Genomic DNA, 24,833 nt, shown 5'->3' with positions numbered 1-24,833 from the left:
ACATGATCACAAATATGTGCTTTACTGTGAGTTTACTGTGGTGGATGGTAACAATATGAGGCAAGGGGATTAGGGCTGGGCAAAGGAGAAATACTCCTGAGCCAGCTGTTTCTTTCTAGTTCACAAGAAGAACTTATTCACAGCCTTTTCCCCTAACTTGGTAATTCTCCACTATACTCCCATTTCATGATATAAATTTAGTACAGTTAAACTTGACCAGATCAGTAATATTTAATTAAGTCTATTAAGCTTCAATTAAAATGCTAGCATGACACCTGGTGGCAGTCCAGGATTCAAAGCCAGTGGCAGGAGAATGGGCTAGGTTCTATTAGCCTGTAAGTGTAATGTATGATGATTATCTAGATGCATTTTTTATTTAGGAGAAAAGAATGCGGCTAAAAAAACCTCAAGCAGCCTAGCCTCAACTGGCCTTGGGAGAGATACTGAATAGATTTAAAGAAATAAATACTTCAATTACCAAGTTCCTAAACACTATATGCTAAGTATTTATCTTTTATTTTCTTATCTGATATTGAAGAGCTGTATTCATCAAACATAATTTAAATTTACAAGTCAGTTTTTTAAAAATTATAACTTTTTTCTGGTTTACATTCCCTTAATATGTAAATCACAGGGTACAAAAAGGTATAATTATAAATAGAAATTTTTTTTAAATAAAGTGTAACAATTCCAGGTATTACCTAAAGGTATACTCTAAACAGGTTTGTAAAAACTGATTCCTTGGCAATTATGTAGAAAAACAAGTTGCTGATTGAATAATTTTCATTTGCTTTTTCCCCTAGCACTATGTAGGTTACAGAATCCGTTGGAAAAAGGCAATTAATCAGTTTACTAACACAAATAACTTTTCTATATGATTAGACAGTAAGATGGAAGATAAATTACCCTTAACAAAATAATAACATTGATAATCTTTGATTTAGATAAGAAAAACTCTAAAGAACCGCTGGATTCTTTTGCTATTACCAAAGTGGACCAAAGATCTTATCTATCTATACAATATTCGAATGTTTGTATGTGTATATACATATGTACTGTTTGTATAGGAATATAGATATCCAGTAAATAACTACTGTTTAGCATCACTTACAAACGGGACATACTGTCCAAATCACTGAAGTTTATCCCTCCACAAGCCAAACATTAACACTTTTTCCCAGGAAAATCTCTTTAAAATATTTATAAATTTTGTATTGCTTTACTTATGTATCTCTGTCTTCTCTACAGATCAATCTAAAACCCAAATGATCACTGGATTATTAAATCAGTTATTCGCTTGTTAGCTTAGGTTTTTTTCTCTTCTCCCACCTAATGATAGCTGTAACTGTCACCTTTTTTACTTTTTGTTGCTCATCTCTATTGATTCCCATATTCCTGCAACTCTCCCTTCAGCGTGATGCCTCTTGATTACAGCTACTAATAAGCTAAGGACAGGAAAACAAAGTTGTCAATCCTGAAAAGTTTTCTAGGGTGAACAAAAGTCAATATGAAACACCTTAGAGTGCACAAGTTCTGTGTATTAGAGGGAAGGGTTTACTCCAGAGGGAAGAGGTTGCCAGGAGACCAGCCTCTGGGTGACCTATGAAGTTCAATACAGTAGCCACTAGCCACATGTGGCTATTTAAATGTTAATTAATTAAAATTAAATAGCATTAAACATTCAGGCTCCAATTGTACCAGCCATATTTCAAGGACTCAATAACCAGATGTAGCCAGTAGCCACCACACTGAAGAGGGCAGAACATTTCCATCATCGAAGAAAGATCTACTGAAAAATGCTGTGTTAAACTGTCCCAAGACTGTTTATGAAGGGTCACAGAACACAATTCTGGTCAAAGAGATGTGCAGGAAAACGCTCTGGGTGGTTTTCAGGAAAGTTTTCATTGCTCTTAAAACTGAATCCAGATAAGTGCTTTTCCCTTGGCAAGCCTAGGCAGAGTTGTGGGATGCTTAGAGCTGCTGCAGCCAGCTCAAGACCACGAAGGGGCAAGGCAGAGAAAATAAAATAAAACCTTTGAGAGAGCAAAACAGACAAATGTAAAGAGGCTGGGCCCCTGATGATGCCATTGGGGTGCTGAACTAATCAACCCTGAAACTAAATTCTGCTTATTTAAGATATTTGATTTGCTTTCTGTCACTTGCAATCAGGGCCATCCTAAACAATACATGTTATTATCGATACATAGCTAGAGAAATCCAACATTTTTATGCCATGTCAGAATTAGACTAAGCTCTCTGACTTCTATCACCTGCAGTAACCCCTTAAAACTGCTTTTTTTTTAAGTTCTGACATTTTTTCGATTCTTCTTGTCAATAACTCCCCATTAGATAGAATGAAACTGTTTTGATAATTATAATGGCTATCTTAGGACAACGATTACTGTGAATATGAACTTAGTATCTTTAGAAGAATCTGACACAGAAATTGAGTAAATATCTCTTATATTTAAAAATAATTAAAAATGAATGGGTGGCACCTGATAGTTTTTTTTTCCGCTAGAAAAACCATTAGACTATCAGCTGGTAAAATATAAAAGCACAACTAGAATATTCTTTTTTTTTTTTTAGAATAGTCTTGCAGTTTAATAAACCTGAACAAAAGAATAAGCATGCTTCAAAGTATTCTGGATTGGGCTGATTTACTTATCCTGTAAGTCTTAGTATTTAGCAATTTATAGACAATTATCTCCTGTTACTTACTGTAAACAATGACATTGTGTTGGCACTTACATACTTAGTAATCTATAGAGTAAATAAAACTATTCATCATTTAAAAGGGAAAGCTTTAGTTTGACTAATGTATTAAAGCATTTCTCCATCATAAGAGAACAAAAAAGAACAAATGTGAGGTCTCAGCTTAAAAGCACTTCAAAACAGGAGACTCACCCACCTACAAGTACATCAAACATGACCTAGTTCATGTATTGATGTTAAAAACGAAGTGGATTATGGAACGTTACAGCGTCTCATTAAGTTCATAAGGCCATATGGATTGTACTCCAGAGTCAAAATTAGGATGATTTTAACCCAATGTCTACCTCTGATAGATCAACATCAACAGAGTTATGGGAAGCAGAGCAGGTTTCTTTGATATTATTCTCCGAATAGTAATAGTACCTCAAACCATGCTTAGGTTCCTCAATAACTATAAAATTATGGCATTATCATCTAAAGTTATTGTAAGTTGTGATTCTTCCAAATCACCTTTGAGGTGAGTCCCATAACGTTACACTGCTGTGCAGTTATTTACTCGTCCTTTCTATCTTTTTTTAGCTTCAAGGGATAACTTTAATTTCTTGGAATTTGATAAACTGGTTTACAATTTTAAAAGTCACAGGTATATAGCCTAGTCTTTCACCTTTCTAAATGGAGGATTATTAACTTCTTGGCCTACATGCCCATTTCATACACTTGGATCATTTTAGTTGTTCTGCTCTAGTAAAGTAACCAGAACTGTAAACTAGAATTGGAACAGATACACTGTGATCTATCCTGATTGTTTTTAGAAAGGGTTTAATTTCTGTCTACTTGTATGTTACCGCATTTCATGAAAAGAGTTTGTCAGATTGCTTCCAAATTCAGAGGGATATTTGGTGTGGCCTGACCTAAATTACAGAATGTGTATGTAAGATATATAAAAGTCTCTTGCCTCGTTCCTGGGGGCCCTCAGAGTGATAGAATGTCATCCTCCCCAGAAGCTGAAACTGAGCACAAAGATAGGACTTTATGTCTCCTGATCCACAGAACGTGCAATCCATGTTACAATATGTCATGGACAGAGGGGAAAAAAACCAATAATTTCAAATATGAGTCCAAGTCAAAAGTAATAAATGTAGATATTAATATTTGGGTGTTGGTTCTCAAATACATGAGTAAATCTATGCAGCCTTTTCAAGAGTTAGTTGCAAAAATGCATATTTATTAACAATCCTCTCAGGAAATATCTTACAGTCCTGCTAGTCTTCTAAAAAAAACCAAGGTAACATTCTCTCTTTAGTTTTTAAAACTCTTTGCTTTGATGTTTAGTATTTAGAACAAGCAAAGGATTTTGTGGGTTATATTAGCACTTAGATTTATGTCTCTATGGAAATACATGAAATGATATCTAAATAGATTTTATTTCAGGATTTTACCTTTTGGCTCTATTTCATCAGTCTATGAAATTTCTGTAAATAGATTGCATCAAAGTAAAATAGGATGTCTCCATCTGATTTTGGAACTCTGTGTACCTAGAAGAATCTATTAAGCAAGAAACATCATTCTTATGGAAGATGCTATTAAGAATAAGAAATTGTTAACTTTTGCTACTGAATCTAAGTTAGGTTTAGAATTAAGATACATTAAGGAAAATGTATAACTTTATAAAATGAAATTATAATGAAAATATTTTAACTAGGACACAGAACATTAAATTATAGTAGAAAGATTTAACAACCAGGATAAAGAAGAATAATTAACTACATGCTTCTACCTCCACAAAATTTTCCTAATCGATAAAGATTGCTAGGGGACTGTTTGCACACCAAGTAAAAGACATAAATTCAATGATAATCACATTTACACACAAAATATCATGAAAGCAGAATGTCTGACTTAGTATATCTACCACCCTGTTAACACAATTTAAGCATTTTTTTTTTTTTTGCAGTACGCGGGCCTCTCACATGTTGTGGCCTCTCCCGTTGCGGAGCACAGGCTCCGGATGCGCAGGCTCAGCGGCCATGGCTCATGGGCCTAGCCGCTCCGCGGCATGTGGGATCCTCCAGGACCGGGGCATGAAACCGTGTCCCCTACATCGGCAGGCGGACTCCCAACCACTGCGCCACCAGGGAAGCCCTAACACAATTTAAAATCATATATTGTGGGTATGGAAATGGAGGTATTAGGCCCAGGTCTCACAACTAGCCAATGGCAGGACCAGGATTTGAACCCAGGCCATCTGGCTTCAGAGTTACCCTATACCCAGTCCTCTATGTAGCATGTTGTTCACAGAAGCTGCTGTACGTCTGTAAAAGATGACTCAGGGCACAGAATGGATGAGGGTGGGGACAGAAATATAGTGTAAGGAATTCTCAGACTCCCAACCACAAAATCAAAACAGCAAATGAGAATAATTCTATAGTTATTCAAAGCTAAGTTATAGGTAAATAGTTTGACAGACATTAACACAACTCAAGTTCCTATTCCTGCCAGAAATGGGACCTAGATGTAGAAGGTGAAAGACAATTTCTTTTTTAACACAGTGGTTAAGCCATATTTAGAGCTTCTAGACTGCAGAATACAAATCAAGCCAAGGGATAGGTTTATTTTCTAATGAAAATACAAAATGCTTTGTTTATATTATCTCACACAATCCTGATATTCCACTGCAGAATCTGCCTTCTAAATCACAGCACTATCAACTATACCCTTTCTTACTATCTAGCTTCTATCCCACACTGTACTTTATATTACAGATGAGTTGGAACTATGTCTTGTTCTTTCCTTTCCCTCAGTACAAAGTTGGTCCTCCATAAACAACTGCTGTATGAATTAATGAACAAGACCATGGGAAAGTTTATTTTCTCCTTGTGTTGACGAATTACAGTATGCCCACATCTTGCATATATAAAAAGACTCCGGGAAAATGGGTTTTATTCTCATCGATATTTTAAATTGTTGACTCAAAAATACTGTAACTCACCTGAGATACATATAAATCCAGAAGAGAAAAAAGCTTCGTTGTATGAAGACAAGTTGTCAGTCTGGGCATAGACTGCATACACGGACATGTAGGAACAGGCACATTCCACGTAGTTTGAAGTGTCCTCAACCACTTTGCAAAACTGACTGTCAGACAACCAGCTAGGGCAAAAACACAATCGTCACTACTCCTCTTTCATCAATACTTTAGGCGTTGAGATGGCTTTTAAAGAAAAAATAACTTACTGAACCTAAGTATTCTTTACTCAAGACGTAAGCAGACCACATTTTCAAGAAGAAACATTGGAGGGAACACCTTGTCCAAGACGTGACACAAAGATCCCACAGATACTTTAAGAAGCAGCCTAAATACTAACTAAACCTGCAGAAGCATTCCCAATACCAAAGAAGCTGGTCCTCTCAAAAGAGCAGTATCAGTCCCTACCTAATCTAAAGCAAACACACTCAAGGTGTTCAACAGAAAGTACTCTTCCCTAGCATTCAAGAATACCAAAAGGTCAACATAGCCATCAAATGTGCAGTGTTCACCCTTCCTCATTTTTCACAACTCCTTTATTTTGAGCCACATAAATTACTTACATGCTTTTCTAAGTTTCCTAGCTCAGCTTTTTTGGATTTTGAGCCAGTTGTATTATGTAAATGTTTCGCAGGGTTCTTTCAGGTGTTTCCTTCTATAAGGTTTGGCTTTTACCACAATAACTGTCATGATTATAGCAAATACAGTGTCACATTCCATGCCTTCCGAGCATCCCTCAGTGACTACCGACTGAGCCTCTTCCCTTCCAGTGCCTCTTGATCCCTTTACTTTTCTAAGGACATAAAACTTCTTAATCCCAACTGCAGATTCAAGCTTGAAACATTCAGTATTAATTATATATTGAGGATTGTAGAGTGTATTAGGTTTAAGATGTGTCCTCGGACATTAGGAATTTCAATGGAAAATTATTTTCTCACAACGAGACTAAGGAGAGTTTTGGTGTTTGAAGGACAGTTGGTTACCCAACTAAGCTGTTGAACCCTCTTTAGAATTTTAGTTGGTGTGGCTGTAAGTCAGTAACAAACAGAACCTAGTGACTGATTTGAACCCTAAACCTTCTAAGCCAGCAATGCCTGACCCTGCAGCCCTGGTTGAGCTCCCAGAGAGAGAACTGCTCAGAAACATGTCTTAGGCCAAGGAGAGTTAAAGAAAGAATCATGCCCTTCTTCTCATTCTTGTGCATGGCTTTAATCCCAAAATGTACTCCAAGTCATATGTGGACTAGAATTATAAATCCCTACTACTCCCTCTAAACATAGAGCAGCAGATCCAGAACCACAAGCCCAGATGGAAGGGGTCAAAAGAAATTCCTTCCCTGCTCAATAAATTAACCAATAACCACAGGGAGGTTATCTGAATTGAGTAGAACTCACACTATGTCCCGTGAAAGTAGTAATAATAAAGGAGTACATAATGTGTTAAACACATATTTAAATTGTTTGGTTGCGTTTGCCACCTGCACAAGGCTAGACCATTTCCTATGCTGCTCTGTCTCATTTAGTGTAGAGGTTATTCTCCAGTCTAAAATCTCACCTGAGACCTCTATGTTCAGTACAAAAAAAACCACTGGGCTTAATGATACTGGAATGGGGAAGGAACAAATTCTGATTTTAAAGCATTATTAACAAGTACCTTGCAGCAGCCTGATTCCAAAGGAGACACAGAGATGTCTGGGGAACAATTCTAGGCTCAGCAGCATAAATCCTGTAGAGAATCTCATTGTTGTTGGTCAGGGGTTGTGAACTCTGGCCTTTCACACTCAAAGATAATACCTACAATGCCAAAAAGAATAGAAAATGTAATGATTTTTTCAAATTAATGTCATGACTGAATCTCCCATTCTGAACTTCGCTTCATTTTTCCAGGCATTTTAGTTACTTGCTTACTGTCACTATTATTCGTAGCTTATGAATGCAGGCTGTCTGGTTGGTTTTCCACTGCAAACATTCTACCTCTACTCCAGCTGCTGAGCAGTCTCCAGCTGACAGACTTTATTGTCAGACTTCATCACAAGCGGGATATACAATACAATATAGCATTAGAGAAAGCTATGTTTTTTTTTTTCACTTTCTCCACTTATATATATATTTTTTACTTAATAAAACATGAAGGAAATATTTCCAACTATTTTTGAGACTAAACATTCTACAACTAGCTCATAAAGATAGGACATGTTTCGTAATTAGCTCACCATGTCTAGCATTTACCACAAATGTGATCAAGTGAATGTATCCTGAGGAATATGTTTGCTAAGGAAAAATCAGATTCTAACCACATAATTCTTTAAATGATAGATTACCTTATTTTTCAGGGCATGAAGATTAGTTCCAGTTATAAACCACTGCTGGCTGCTATACTCTGTAAACTGGACTAATTCACATATACTTTCCCCGGCCATTATTTCTGCATCCGGAACATCCAATAACCTCTCTGGAATTCGAATATAATCACCTTCTTTTCCTTCAAACTTGTGCCCATTGATTTGCTGAGGGTACCAGTGAAGAGCCAGTATGGACAAATACGGGCAACTGTCAAGGATGGTTTTGCTTCTATGACAGAAAAGCAAAGGTTCTGCTAAAATGGCATGCATTTGCATATGTATTTGCAAATATTTGTTAAATTTTTTTAACATATTTGTTAAAAACATATTTGTTAAAATTCATCACCTTGGAGCTCCTTCCTTTATGTATAACCATGACACTACCTACCCAGGAGCAGTAAAGAGAATGTGCTTTCAGTTCTTTTACGGTGAATTGTTAGGATTTTCTGCACAGAACTTTCTGCATCCTCTTGCCTGATCCCCCTTATAACCTAAAACATGGGCTTTTGCAAGCTGTTTCACAGATATCAGATCTGTGGTTATAAAATGTACTTTTCTGTATTAGTCACATCAGCATTGGTGGAATAGGTTGAGGAAAGGATGCACCACTAAACTGAAACTCTGCTTTATATTCAAGAATATCATAAAACTTATATACCTAGAGCCATGTTTTCATCAAGTTTACCTCACCCCTTTCTAAGCCATCAGAGCATTTCCAATTTAACCATATTATCTGATAAAAGAAACAGCCCTGAGCAGGGATCTTTATCCATTTAACAACTGTTTTTAACATTCCCTAGGCACGAGATCCTGTGCTCAGTGAAATTGCTTCCAAACCTCAGTGTGTGTTGAAATCACCTTGAAGCTTGTTTTAAAACACAGATTTCTAGATCACATCCCACTCTTACTAAATCAGAAACCTTGCCTGGGGGAGGCTAGAGTTTCTACGAATCTGTATTTTTTAACCAGTCCTCCAAAAAATCTGATACATTTTTTCTGTGGATCTATCATGTTTGCAAACAATGAAGAGACACAAAGGTGAATCGTACCCGAAACCTGCCTCAAAAAGAATAGAGAATATATTAGGATAAAAATCATGCATTAAGTTTTAAAAGTTACATGGGCCACAAGAGATGCTGAGTATATATAAATGTATCATGGATACAAATACCTCGTCAAGGCCCCTAACCTGGGAAATGGAGTTGAGAATTTTAAACAGAAGATTTGAAAAAGAAAAGAAAGGGTAAGGGCTAACTTTTTCCTCTAGCTATATACTCTCTTTTAAAAAAATCTTTAACTACCACATTTGAATTGGTACCTTTAAAATCTATCTTTAGTCCAGCCATTCATCCAGGCTCTAGACCCCTGTGTCCAAGACTCCTATTAAAACAGTTCAATCCATATAGGCCATCTGCACCTCCACAACAGCTTATAAAAAGCTCATCTCTTCATCTTCCCATCTAGCTTCCTACATCTTCACTGGTGACTCAGAGCTAAAAAGCTGCCACTGTCGACCTCCCCACCCCTGACCAGGTACAATGTGACTGAGACCAGTGAACCTACGCCCTACCCACCCACCCTGGAATCTTCTGATATTTAACCCATCAGTGCTATCAGGGACCCCATTACGTTGGCATTCTCAGACGAACACAACAGGTACAGTGACTCTACCCAACCTTGACACAAGTGTGTCAAATCCGTGGCCCCTTAAGAGGGCCTGACGACAACTACACTCTCCCTGACACTTTAACCTCCTATATCCATGCCCTTCCAATGCACTAACTTTGATCAATCCCCAAATCTGCTTTACACCTAGGTTTAAATGAGGGGGAAAAACCCACATTAACATGTAGATTGGCACCACTACAAATCCACAATGACCGACTTCAGTCAGACCCTCAATGCCACTTGACATTGTTTTTACTTGGCTTCCAAATGATTGTTCTAGATACCATCATTCTCCTCAATATCCCTGCTCTATTCCCAAACCCTTCACTCCCAGTAGATGCCCCTGAATACTGCTTAAGACAATGTATAAATAATGCATATTAGAATGGTCAACATCTTTAGAGTTCCCTGAGTTAAAAAAAACTCATCTTTAACATAGTCCTCAACACGATCGCTCTAAAATCCTAAATCGGATTCCTACACACACATACACACACCCTACCTAACGTATTCTATATTCAATATTTAAAGGTTGATGATCTCCCCAAGTGATGATTTCCCGAAATGTGCCATGCTTGCTCCTCTTGCCTGACTGCCATTATACATGCGAAACAGCAAGCCTGCAGGGACGATGCACATGGCCCAAAACATACTGATTCCTTTATTCATTCTATTCACTCATTATACCATAACCACTGAGAATCTACCATGTACCAGACACTGTTCTAGGCCCTGAGAGCACATTAGGCAACAAGACAGAAAAAGCCACTCCTTTTGTGCATCTTATACCCTTTTGAGTTCTCACCAGGCCTTTGAGAGCAAAGATGGAATCAACATTCACAGCAGGGTAGATGGTTCACGTCTACCACTATCTCAACATCCTGGTGATCTTGCATAAATATGGAAAAACAAAGAGAAAGGACTGAGACTATACAAAGCAATGAACTATCTGACTTCACCGAACAACACTTTTAATCAGACATGTCCCGCTAAATAACAATAATTGCTTTTTAAATAACATAGTACTCTGTGAAAATTGGAGGGAAATATCAACTTCCAACCATGTTCTATTATGACCTATTTTTATGTTAAGTCAAACAGAATTAAAACATGATTCAGGTCTTTGTACTACAATGATCCAATTTACCTTATGAATGTAATTTATCAATAAAACACCAGAACTGGAGAATATTAACATATAGTTACAAAATTAACTATACAGTTAATACACAAACCACATTTTACTTTTTCCTTTTCCTCTTACTTGCTCTCTGCCCTGAAACTCCAGCCATGAAACAACATTTCTGAAGTTCAGCAATATGTTCTAAAACAAAAGACTCTGAAGTTCAACAACATTCAGAGAACTGCCTCCAAATGGATGAAATTGAACCAAAACTCCAGGGAGAAACACAATTAACAGTATATTAAAGTATGTCTAAAAGTTGATATGGATCAACAGAACAGAATAGAGAGCCCAGAAATAAACATACACACCTATGGTCAATTAATCTTAAACAAAGGAGGCAAGAATATACAATGGAAAAAAGACAGTCTCTTCAGCAAGTGGTGTTGGGAAAGTTGGACACATACTTCATGTAAATCAGTGAAGTTAGAACACACCTTCACACCATACACAAAAACTCAAAATGGCTTAAAGACTTAAACATAAGACATGACACCATAAAACTCCTAGAAGAAAAGCATAGGAAAAACATTCTCTGACATAACTCATACCAATGTTTTCTTAGGTCAGTCTCCCAAGGCAATAGAAACAAAAGCAAAAGTACGTAAATGGTACCTAATCAAACTTACAAGCTCCTGTGCAACAAAGGAAACCATAAACAAAACGAAAAGATAACCTACAGACTGGAAGAAAATATTTGCAAATAATGTAGCTGACAATGGCTTAATCTCCAAAATATACAAACAGCTCATACAACTCAACAACAAGAAAACAAAAACCCAATCAAAAAATGGGCAGAAGATCTAAATAGACACTTTTCCAAAGAAGACATACAGATGGCCAACAGGCACGTGAAAAGATGCTCAACATGGCTAAGTATTAGAGAAACGCAAATCAAAACTACAATGAGGTACTACCTCACACCAGTCAGAAGAGCCATCTTAAAAAACCTACAAATAACAAATGCTGGAGAGGGTGTGGAGAAAAGGGAACCCTCTTACACTCTTGGCGGGAATGTAAGTTGGTGCAGCCACTATGGAAAACAAAATGGAGCTTCCTCAAAAAGCTAAAAATAGAGTTGCCACATGATCCAGCAATCCCACTCCTGGGCATATATCCAGACAAAACTATAATTCAAAAAGATATATGCACCCTTATGTTAATAGTAGCACCATTCACAATAGCCAAGAGATGGAAACAACCTGAATGTCCTTCAACAGAGGAATGGATAAAGAAGATGTGGTACATATATACAATGGAATACTACATAGAAACAAAAGGAATGAAATAATGCCATTCGCAGCAACATGGATGGACCTAGAAATTATCATACTAAGTGAAGTAAGTCAGAAAGAAAAATAACATACGATATCACTTATATGTGGAATCTAAAATATGACACAAATGAACCTATCTACAAAACAGAAACAGATTCACAGACATAGAGAACAGACAAAGGTTGCCAAGGGTAGGGGGACGGATTGTTTGGGGTTAGCAGATGCAAACTATTATATATAGAATGGATAAACAACAAGGTCCGACTGTATAGAGCAGAGAACTATATTCAATATCCTGTGATAAATCATAATGGAAAAGAATATAAAAAAGAATGTATATATATTATAACTAAATCACTTTGCTATACAGCAGAAGCTAACACAACGTTGTAAATAAACTACAAGTCAATTTAAAAAAACTTTTTTTAAAAAGGAGTGAAATTCTGACACATGCTACAACATGGATGAACCTTGAAGACACGCTAAGCAAAGTACACCAGACACAAAGGACAAATATTGTATGATTCCACTTATGAGGTGCCTAGAATAGGCAAATTCATAGAGACTGAAAAGTAGAATAGAGGTTACCAGGGCTGGGGGAAGGGAGGAAAGAGGAGTTACTGCTTAATGGGTAAAGATTTTCAATTTGAGAAGATGACAGTTCTGGAGATGCAAGTGGTGATGGTGGCAACAGTGTGAATATACTAAATGCCACTGATCTGTACACCTAAAAACAGTTTACATGGTAAATTTCATCTTATGTGTATTTTACCACAATAAAAAATATGGCCTAAAATATGTCTAAAAGTTGGAATCATCTTACTTTTTTTTCCATTCAGAAATGTATCTTCTACTCATTATATAAATATGAGTAAGCAATAACACATTTTTATTTTTAAAAGAACCTTCAAAACAAGAGGAATATATAACTGACAGTATAAGTTAATTTCTCTTGATGTAGTTTCTATGTTTTCTTCAAATAATTAACTGAATTTGCCCATTAGGTACAATGTATTGATTGTATAATCCTGAGTTACATCAGTTAAACATCAACTTGCACTGCATATTACTTTGTAAACTGTGAAGGAATACATATAAGGTACTGCTATTATATTAAATGATACTTACTTTTCACCAAGAGAGCCACAAGTAACATCAGTCAGTAGAGAAAAGGCAAAATTCTCTGTCACTTCAGTAAAGTGACTGAATCCCCTAGTGTCCTTGCGTTTTGGGTTAACAAGAGCACAAAGAATCTCATAGAAAAGATTTCGGCTTTCAATGCTTAATGCTTGCTTCTTTCCTTCAACAGTTATCTGGAAAAAAATCCAAGTATGAAAATATATGTTCAAAAATAAACTGCTTAAATAATATATATGGTATAACTTGTTCTTTATTACCAGTTACTAACATTAACAAAAATGAAGATGAACCTATGAAGAATTTAAGAGAAGTCAGCATCAAAATCATATTTCAAATGCATCTGTACTTTAAAAAGCAATAAATAATCATTTTATAAAGAAAAGGCATAATCACCAAAATATCTTCTACTTAATATCTAGATAAAGCCCCAAACAGTTGCATTGGTCACTTAATTTTAACTACAATAATTAACATCACGAGTCAAATTAATCTCACTTTTACACCTACCCCAAGATTCTGTTTTCTTTCGACCAACAACTAAGGAAATAGACACAAGAATATATGTCTATAATAGAACAAAATTTATTCTTATCTGTTTTTTATTGGACAGAAGCCACCACGTATCACTAAATTTCTCAAACATCAAAGGAGAAAATCCTTTTCCAACCAAGAGTAGTCAAGAGCTCCTGATACTCTTGCCTTTATTGGTAAGTATGAGCCTTCCTACCTGAACGGACTGGGTTATTTGTTGTTTGAGGGACAAGGAGAGTAAGAGGAAAATAGCCTTCATGATTTAATTTTTACCCCTCACGTGAATGATGGGGGACACATTTTTACTGTCAGAGTAAGCATGGGTGTGAAGCCACTGACTTGTTATTCCACTACACTCTTAGATACCTGAGGAGTCCCTATTAATTCTTCAAAATCCAAATTAGTCATCACTTTTTCTGTGATTTCTACCCTATGCCCCAGCTGCTGGCATACATGATTACACTCTGTAAGTTGCACATACTTTTACTAATGAACTTATGACAATGTTGAAATGATTTTTCTGTTACTGCTATTAGTTGAGCTCACTGAGAAAGTGGCTCAATATTCTCTATATATTTTTTAATAACTTTGTAATCTATAGAGTGCCGAGATGATGGCTGAACTCAAGATTTAAGTTTATAAGAGTAACCATCTTAAAGACAATTAGGAATAATGGAGAATAATACACAGGGTAAAGATAAAAGGTACAAAATGAAATTTAACAAGGTAAAAACTACAATGGGGAGATAGGGAACAGCCCATTGGTTACTAAAACGATCAAACTGAATATGTTAAATGAAAAATAAGCTCAAGAAACACTCCCAGAACTCAGAGAAAATATTACAGACAAATGGGACAAACCTGTAAGATACAACAAGCATATAAAATATTAGGTAAAAGAAAAAAGCAACATAGATCCTTGATAAGCTAAAGAAATACGTCTAAAATGCAGAGTTTGCTTTCTTCCAGAGAAAATTAGGAAAAGAAACAACACCAGATGTATTTGGGTGATTTTTAAATATAATTTCAAGAGTTTTTTAAAAATCTTACCAGAAATCAGACAGGAAAAAAATTACTAACAGAGAAATAAAAATTCAGTCTGACATCAGACTTTTTTTGCTAATGAAATGACAGAAGCCAACAGAGCAACATAAGCAGTTTCAAGATTTTAAGGCTGTGATCCAAGAATTCTAGAGCCACTCAAACTTTCATACATATTCAAGGGTAAGAGAAAGTTTCTTTCAGCAAAGCACACAAAAAATAAAACAAGGAGGGAGACCTTCAAGATGGCAGAGGAGTAAGATGTGGAGACCACCTTTCTCCCCACAAATACATCAAAACTACATCTACATGTGGAACAACTCCTATAAGAAACCGACTGAACGCTTGCAGAAGACCTCAGACTTCCCAAAAGATGCCCTCAGGCGACCTACATGCAGAGACGGGGCCAAATCCAAAGCTGAACCCCAGGAGCTGTGCGAACAAAGAAGAGAAAGGGAAATCTCTCCCAGCAGCCTCAGGAGCAGTGGATTAAATCTCCACAATCAACCTGATGTACCTGCATCTGTGGAATACCTGAATAGACAACGAATCATCCCAAATTGAGGTGGTGGACTTTGGGAGCAACTGTAGACTTGGGGTTTGCTTTCTGCATCTAATTTGTTTCTGGTTTTATGTTTAACTTAGCTTAGTATTTAGAGTTTATTATCATTAATAGATTTGTTTATTGATTGGTTGCTCTATTCCTTTTTCTCTTTTTTATATATAGATTTCTTTTTCCTTTTTCTTTTTTTGTGAGTGTGTATGTATATACTTTTTGTGTCATTTCGTCTACATAGCTTTGCTTTTGGCATATGTCCTAGGGTTCTGTCTGTCCGTTTTTTGTTTGTTTTTTTTAATACAGTATTCAGTGCTTCTCATCACTGGTGGATTGGTTTTTTTGTTCAGTTGCTATCTTCTTTCTTTTTTCTTTTCTTTTATTACTTTCCAATTATTTGATTTTTAATAATTTTCTTCTTTAATTTTAATAACTTTACTTCCTTTTTTTTTTATTCTCCCTCCTTCCTTCCTTCCTTCCTTCCTTCCTTCTTTTCTCCCTTTTCTTCTGAGCCATGTGGCTGACAGGGTCTTGGTGCTCTGGCTGGGTGTCAGGCCTGTGGCTCTGACGTGGGAGAGCCAAGTTCAGGACATTGGTCCACCAGAGACCTCCCAGCTCCATGTAATATCAAGTGGCAAAAGCTCTCCCAGAGATCTCCATGTCAACGCTAAGACCCAGCTCCACTCAACAACCAGCAAACTACAGTGCTGGACACCCTATGCCAAACAACTAGCAAGAGAGGGACACAACCGCACCCATTAGCAGAGAGGCTACCTAATATCATAATAAGGTCACAGACACCCCAAAACACACCACAGGACACGGTCCTGCCCACCAGAAAGACATGATCCAACCTCATCCACCAGAATACAGGCACCAGTCCCCTCCACCAGGAAGCCCACACAACTCACAGAACCAACCTCACCCACTGGGGGCAGACACCAAAAACAACATGAACTACAAAACTGCAGGCTGCGAAAAGGAGACCCAAACACAGTAAGTTAAGCATAATGAGAAGAGAGAGACACAAACAGCAGGTGAAGCAGCAAGGTAAAAACCCACCACACCAAACAAATGAAGAGGAAATAGGCAGTCTACCTGAAAAAGAATTCAGAGTAATGATAGTAAAGATGATCCAAAATCTTGGAAATAGAATGGAGAAAATACAAGAAACGTTTAACAAGGACCTAGAAGAACGAAAGAGCAAACAAACAGAGATGAACACCACAATAAATGAAATTTAAAATTCTCTACAAGGAGTCAATAGCAAAATAACTGAGGCAGAAGAATGGATAACTGACCTGGAAGATAAAATAGTAGAAATAACTACGGCAGAGCATAAAAAAGAAAAAAGAATGAAAAGAACTGAGGACAGTCTTAGAGACCTCTGGGAAAACATTAAACGCACCAACATTAGAATTACAGGGGTACCAGAAGAAGAAGAGAAAAAGAAAGGGACTGAGAAAATATTTGAAGAGATTATAGTTGAAAACTTCCCTAATATGGGAAAGGAAATAATCAACTCCAGGAAGTGCAGAGAGTCCCATACAGGATAAATCCAAGGAGAAACACGCCAGACATATATATATATATATATATGTATTTTTTGCGGTACGTGGGCCTCTCACTGTTGTGGCCTCTCCTGTTGTGGAGCGCAGGCTCAGCAGCCATGGCTCACGGGCCTAGCCACTCCATGGCATATGGGATCTTCCTGGACCAGGGCACGAACCCGTGTCCCCTGCGTTGGCAGGTGGACTCTCAACCACTGCACCACCAGGGAAGCCCCAAGACATATGTTAATCAAACCATCAAAAATTACATACAAAGAAAAAATATTAAAAGCAAAAAGGGAAAAACAACAAATAACATACAAGGGAATCCCCATAAGGTTAACAGCTGATCTTTCAGCAGACACTCTGCAAGCCAGAAGGGAGTGGCAAGACATATTTAAAGTGATAAAAGGGAAAAACCTATAACCAAGACTAGTCTACCCAGCAAGGATCTCATTCAGATTCGACAGAGAAATTAAAACCTTTACAGACAAGCAAAACCTAAGAGAATTCAGCACCACCAAACCATCATTACAACAAATGCTAAAGGAACTTCTCTAGGCAGGAAACACAAGAGAAGGAAAAGACCTACAATAACAAACCCAAAACAATTAAGAAAATGGTAATAGGAACATACATATTGATAATTACCTGAAATGTAAATGGATTAAATGCTCCCACCAAGACACAGACTGGCTGAATGGGTACAAAAACAAGACCTGTATATATGCTGTCTACAAGAGACCCACTTCAGAACTAGACACATACAGACTGAAAGTGAGGGGATGGAAAAACATATTCCATTCAAATGAAAATGAAAAGAAAGCTGGAGTAGCAATTTTCATATCAGAAAAAATAGACTTTAAAATAGAGACTATTACAAGAGACAAAGAAGGAAATTACATAATGATCGGGGGTCAATCAAAGAAGAAGATAAAACAATTGTAAATGTTTATGAACCCAACATAGGAGAACCTAAATACATTAGGCAAATGCTAACAGCCGTAAAAGAGGAAATCGACAATAACACAATCATAGTAGGGGACTTTAACACCCCACTTTCACCAATGAACAGATCATCCAAAATGAAAATAAATAAGGAAACACAAGCTTTAAATGACACATTAAACAAGATAGAATTAATTGATATTAGTAGGACATTCCATTCAAAACCAACAGAATACACTTTCTTCTCAAGTGCTCATGGAACTTTCTGCAGGATAGATCATATCGTGGGTCACAAATCAAGCCTTGGTAAATCAGAGAAAATAGAAATCATATCAAATATCTTTTCTGACCACAATGCTATGAGACTAGATATCAATTATAGGAAAAAATATGTAAAAAATACAAACACGGGCTTCCCTGGTGGCGCAGTGGTTGAGAGTCCGCCTGCTGATGCAGGGGATAAGAGTTCGTGCCCCGGTCTGGGACGATCCCACATACCGTGGAGCGGAATGGCCCATGAGCCATGGCTGCTGAACCTGCACGTCTGGAGCTGTGCTCCGCAATGGGAGAGGCCACAACAGTGAGAGGCCCACGTACCGCAAAAAAAAAAAAAAAAAAAGCAAAAAAGAAAAATACAAACACATGGAGGCTAAAAAATACACTACTTAATAACCAAGAGATCACTGAAAGAATAAAAAAGTACCTAGAAACAAATGACAATGAAAATACGATGACCCAAAACCTATGGGATGCAGTAAAAGCAGATCTAAGAGGGAAGTTTATAGCAATACAATGCTACCACAAGAAACAAGAAACATCTCAAATAAGCAACCTAACCTTACACCTAAAGCAATTAGAGAAAGAAGAACAAAAAAACACTAAGTTAGCAGAAGGAAAGAAATCATAAAGAGCAGATCAGAAATAAATGAAAAAGAAATGAAGGAGGTCCTCACGGTGAGCCATAGCCACCCCCAACCTCCGCAGGAACCCTCCAACACTAGCAGGAAAGAGATCTTCATATAAACAGATTCTTACTGGCTGGTGTGAAGAGTCATTCCAAGAACCGCAATGTGTTGGGTTATCCATCCACCTTTCTTTCAGGTAATAACGTGCCAAATTCTGAGTCCAGGAAGATAGAACCTAATTAGTCTAGTTATCACTGATCAAAATGTCATTCCCCTCTCCTGTGACTGGAAACCCACTTCAGACCTAGGGACACATATAGACTGAAAGTGAGGGGATGGAAAAAGATATACCATGCAAATGGAATCAAAAGAAAGCTGGAGTAACAATACTCATATCAGATAAAATAGACTTTAAAATAAAGAGTGTTACAAGAGACAAGGAAGGACACTATATAATGATCAAGGGATCAATCCAATAAGAAGATATAACAATTATAAATGTATATGCACCCAACATAGGAGCACGTCAATACATAAGGCAACTGCTAACAGCTCTAAGAGAGGAAATCGACAGTAACACAGTAATAGTGGGGGACTTTAACACCTCACTTACACCAATGGACAGATCATCCAAACAGAAAATTAATAAAGAAACAAACGCTTTAAATGACACAATAGACCACATAGATTTAATTGATATTTATAGGACATTCCATCCAAAAATAGCAGATTACACTTTCTTCTCAAGTGCACATGGAACATTCTCCAGGAGAGATCACATCTTGGGTCACAAATCAAGCCCCAGTAAATTTAAGAAAATTGAAAGCATATCTAGCATCTTTTTTGACCACAACGCTATGAGATTAGAAATCAATTACAAGGAAAAACACATGAGAAACACAAACACATGGAGGCTAAACAATACATTACTAAACAGCCAAGAGATCACTGAAGAAATCAAAGAGGAAATCAAAAAATACCTAGGAACAAATGACAATGAAAACACAACGATCCAAAACCTGTGGGATGCAGCAAAAGCAGTTCTAAGAGGGAAGTTTATAGCAATACAAGCCTACCTCAAGAAACAAGAAAATTTCAACTAAACAATCCAACCTTACACCTAAAGGAATTAGAGAAAGCAGAACAAACAAAACCCAAAGATTAGTAGAAGGAAAAAAAAATCGTAAGATCAGAGAAGAAATAAATGAAATAGAAACAGAAAACAATAGCAAAGATCAATAAAACTAAAAGCTGGTTCTTTGAGAAGATAAACAAAATTGATAAACCATTAGCCAGACTCATCAAGAAAACGAGGGAGAGGACTCAAATCAGTAAAATTAGAAATGAAAAAGGAGAAGTTACAACAGACACCGCAGAAATACAAAGCATCCTAAGAGACTACTACAAGCAACTCTACGTCAATAAAATGGACAACCTGGAAGAAATGGACAAATTCTTAGAAAGGTGTAACCTTCCAAGACTGAACCAGGAAGAAACAGAAAATGTGAAAAGACCAATCACAAGTAATGAAATTGAAACTGTAATTAAAAATCTTCCAACAAACAAAAGTCCAGGACCAGATGAATTCTATCAAATGTTTAGAGAAGAGGTAACACCCATCCTTCTCAAACACTTCCAAAAATTGCAGAGGAAGGAACACTCCCAAACTCATTCTACCAGGCCACCATCACCCTGTTACCAAAACCAGACAAAGATACTACAAAAAAAGAAAATTACAGACCAATATCACTGATGAATATAGAGGCAAAAATCCTCAATGAAATACTAGCAAAAAGAGCTTCCCTGGTGGTGCAGTGGTTGAGAGTCCGCCTGCCAATGCAGGGGACACGGGTTCATGCCCTGGTCCGGGAAGATCCCACATGCTGCGGAGCGGCTGGGCCCGTGAGCCATGGCTGCTGAGCCTGCACATCCGGAGCCTGTGCTCCACAACAGGAGAGGCCACAACAGTGAGAGGCCTGCGTACCGCAAAAAAAAAAAAAAAAAAAGAAATACTAGCGAACAGAATCCAACAACACATTAAAAGGATCATACACCATGATCAAGTGGGATTTATCCCAGGGATGCAAGGATTCTTCAATAGACGCAAATGAATCAATGTGAAACACCATGTTAACAAACTGAAGAATAAAAACCATATGACCATCACAATAGATGCAGAAAAAGCTTTTGACAATATTCAACACCCAGTTATGATAAAGTGTCTCAAGAAAGTGGGCATAGTGGTAACTTACCAACAACAAAATAAAGGCCATATACAACAAACCCACAGCAAACATTATTCTCAATGGTGAAAAATTGAAAGCATTTCCTCTAAGATCAGGAACAACACAAGGACGTCCACTCTCGCCACTTTTATTCAACATAGTTTTGGAAGTCCTGGCCACGGCATTCACAGAAGAAAAAGAAATAAAAGGAATACAAATTGCAAAAGAAGTAAAACTGTCACTGTTTGCAGATGACATGATCGTATACATAGAGAATCTTAAAGATGCCATCAGAAAACTACTAGAGGGCTTCCCTGGTGGCGCAGTGGTTGAGAGTCTGCCTGCCAATGCAGGGGACACGGGTTCGTGCCCCAGTCTGGGAAGATCCCACATGCCACGGAGCGGCTGGGCCAGTGAGCCATGGCCACTGAGCCTGTGCGTCCAGAGCCTGTGCTCTGCAACGGGAGAGGCCACAACAGTGAGAGGCCTGTGTACCACAAAAAAAAAAAAAGAAAAAAAAAGAAAACTACTAGAGCTAATCAATGAATTTGGTAAAGTTGCAGGATACAAAATTAATGCAGAGAAATCTCTTGCATTCCTATACACTAATAATGAAAAATCTGAAAGAGAAATTAAGGAAACACACCCATTTGCCATTGCATCAAAAAGAATAAAACACCTAGGAATAAACCTACTAAGGGAGTCAAAAGACCTGTATGCAGAAAACTATAAGACACTGATGAAAGAAATTAAAGATGATACAAACAGATAGAGAGATATACCATGTTCTTGGATTGGAAGAAGCAACATTGTGAAAATTACTATACTGCCAAAAGCAATCTACAGACTCAACGCAATCTCTATCAAATTACCAATGGCATCTTTTACAGAACGAGATCAAAAAATCTTAAAATTTGTATGGAGACACAAGAGACCCTGAATAGCCAAAGCAGTCTTGAGGGAAAAAACCGGAGCTGGAGGATTCAGACTCCCTGACTTCAGAGTATACTACAAAGCTACAGTAATTAAGACAATATGGTACTGGCACAAAAACAGAAATACAGATCACGGAACAGGATAGAAAGCCCAGAGATAAACCCACACACCTATGGTCAACTAATCTATGACAAACGAGGCAAGGATATATACAATGGAGAAAAGACAGTCTCTTCAAAAAGTGGTGCTGGGAAAACTGGACAGCTACATGTAAAAGAATGAAATTAGAATACTCCCTAACACCATAAACAAAAATAAACTCAAAATGGATTAGAGACCTAAATGTAAGGCTGGACACTATAAAACTCTTAGAGGATAACATAGGAAGAACACTGACATAAATCACAGCAAGATATTTTTCGACCCTCCTCCTGGAGTAATGGAAATAAAAATAAACAAATGGAACCTAATGAAATTTAAAACCATTTGCAAAGCAAAGGAAACTACAAACAAGACGAAAAGACAATGCTCAGAATGGGAGAAAATATCTGCAAACGAATCAACAGACGAAGGATTAATCTCTAAAATACATAAACAGCTCATAAAGCTCAATATTAAAATAACAAACAACCCAATCAAGAAATGGGCAGAAGACCTAAATAGACATTTCTCCAAAGCAGATATACAGATTGCCAAGAAGCACATGAAAAGCTGCTCATCATCACTAATTATTAGAGAAATGCAATCAAAACTACAATGAGGTATCACCTCACACCAGTTAGAATGGGCATCATCAGAAAATCTACAAACAACAAATGCTGGAGAGGGTGTAGAGAAAAGGGTACCCTCTTGCATTGTTGGTGGGAATGTAAATTGATACAGCCACTATGGGGAAGAGTATGGAGGTTCCTTAAAAAACTATAAATAGAGTTATCATATTACCCAGCAATCCCACTACTGGGCATATACCCTGAGAAAACCGTAATTTAAAAAGAAACATGCCCCCCAATGTTCACTGCAGCACTATTTACAATAGCCAGGTGAGGGAAAGCAACCTAAATGCCCATTGACAGATGAATGGATAAAGATGTGGTACATATATACAATGGAAGAATACTCAGCCAAAAAAAGGAACGAAACTGGGTCATTTGTAGAGACATGGATGGATCCAGAGACTGTCATACAGAGTGAAGTAAGTTAGAAAGAGAAAAACAAATATGATATATTAATGCATATATGTGGAACCTAGAAAAATGGTACAGATGAACTAGTATGCAGGGCAGAAATAGAGACACAGATGTAGGGAACAAACGCATGGACACCAAGCGGGGAAAGTGGCGGTAGGGGGTGGTGGTGGTGGTGTGATGAAATAGGAGATTGGGATTGACATATATATACTAATATGTATAAAATGGATAACTAATAAGAACCTGCTGTATACAAAAATAAATAAAATTCAAAAATTGAAGAAACAAAATTTAAAAAGAAATAAAATTTAAAACAAGAAATGAAGGAAACGATAGCAAAGAGCAATAAAACTAAAAGCTGGTTCTCTGAGAAGATAAACAAAATTGATAAACCATTACCAGACTCATGAAGAAAAAAAGGGAGAAGACTTAAATCAATAGAATTAGAAGTGAAAAAGAAGTAACAACTGACACTGCAGAAATTCAAAGGATCATGAGAGATACTATAAGCAAATATATGCCAATAAAATGGACGACCTGGAAGAAACGGACAAATTTTTAGAAAAGCACAACCCTCAGAGACTGAACCAGGAAAAAATAGAAAATATAAACAGACCAATCACAAGCACTGAAATTGATACTGTGATTAAAAATCTTCCAACAAACAAAAGCCCAGGACCAGATGGCTTCACAGGCAAATTCTATCAAACATTTAGAGAAGAGCTAATACCTATCCTTCTCAAACTCTTCCAAAATATAGCAGAGGGAGGAAAATTTCCAAACTCATTCTACAAGGCCCCACCATCACCCTGATGCCAAAACCAAAGATGTCACAAAGAAAGAAAACAACAGGCCAATGTCACTGATGAACACAGATGCAAAAATCCTCAACAAAACACCAGCAAACAGAATCCAACAGCACATTAAAAGGATCATACACCATGATCAAGTGGGGTTTATCCCAGGAATGCAAGGATTCTTCAATATACACAAATCAATCAATGTAGTAAACCATATTCACCAAATGAAGGAGAAAAACCATATGATCATCTCAATAGATGGAGGAAAAGCTTTCGACAAAATTCAACACCCATTTATGATAAAAACTCTCCAGAAAGTAGGCATAGAGGGAACTTTCCTCAACAAAATTTAAGGCCATAAATGACAAACCCACAGCCAACATTGGTCTCAATGGTGAAAAAATGAAACCATGTCCTCTAGATCAGAAACAAGACACAGTTGTCCACTCTCACCACTATTATTCAGCACAGTTTTGGAATTTTTAGCCACAGCAGTCAGAGAAGAAAAAGAATTAAAAGGAATCTAAATCAGAAAAGAAGAAGTAAAACTGTCACTGTTTGCAGATGACATGATACTATACATAGAGAATCCTACAGATGCTACCAGAAAACTACTACAGCTAATCAATGAATTTGGTAAAGCTGCAGCATACAAAGTTAATGCACAGAAATCCCTTGCATTCTTATACACTAAAGATGAAAAATCTGAAAGTGAAATTAAAGAAACACTCCCATTTACCATTTCAGCAAAAAGAATAAAATACCTAGGAATAAACCTACCAAGGGAGACCAAAGACCTGTATGC

The 24,833-nt window shown here is 37.1% G+C and overlaps 1 protein-coding gene across 1 annotated transcript in view; it reads right to left on the bottom strand.

The window, feature by feature from the left end:
* The window catches only part of ADGRV1 (adhesion G protein-coupled receptor V1), a 564,070-nt gene that overhangs the window by 295,618 nt on the left and 243,619 nt on the right, over window positions 1–24,833 (bottom strand). Inside the window, exons 79-82 of the mRNA XM_073801943.1 lie at window positions 13,338–13,522; window positions 8,061–8,310; window positions 7,394–7,533; window positions 5,705–5,865 (exon numbers count right to left, since the gene is read on the bottom strand). Of these exons, the coding sequence (XP_073658044.1) occupies window positions 5,705–5,865; window positions 7,394–7,533; window positions 8,061–8,310; window positions 13,338–13,522 (736 nt within the window). The remainder of the gene's footprint in view (window positions 1–5,704; window positions 5,866–7,393; window positions 7,534–8,060; window positions 8,311–13,337; window positions 13,523–24,833) is intronic.

This window comes from Tursiops truncatus, chromosome 3 (genome assembly GCF_011762595.2).
Source record: "Tursiops truncatus isolate mTurTru1 chromosome 3, mTurTru1.mat.Y, whole genome shotgun sequence".
Lineage (NCBI taxonomy): Eukaryota > Metazoa > Chordata > Mammalia > Artiodactyla > Delphinidae > Tursiops > Tursiops truncatus.
This window is presented reverse-complemented; position numbering and strand designations above follow the sequence as displayed.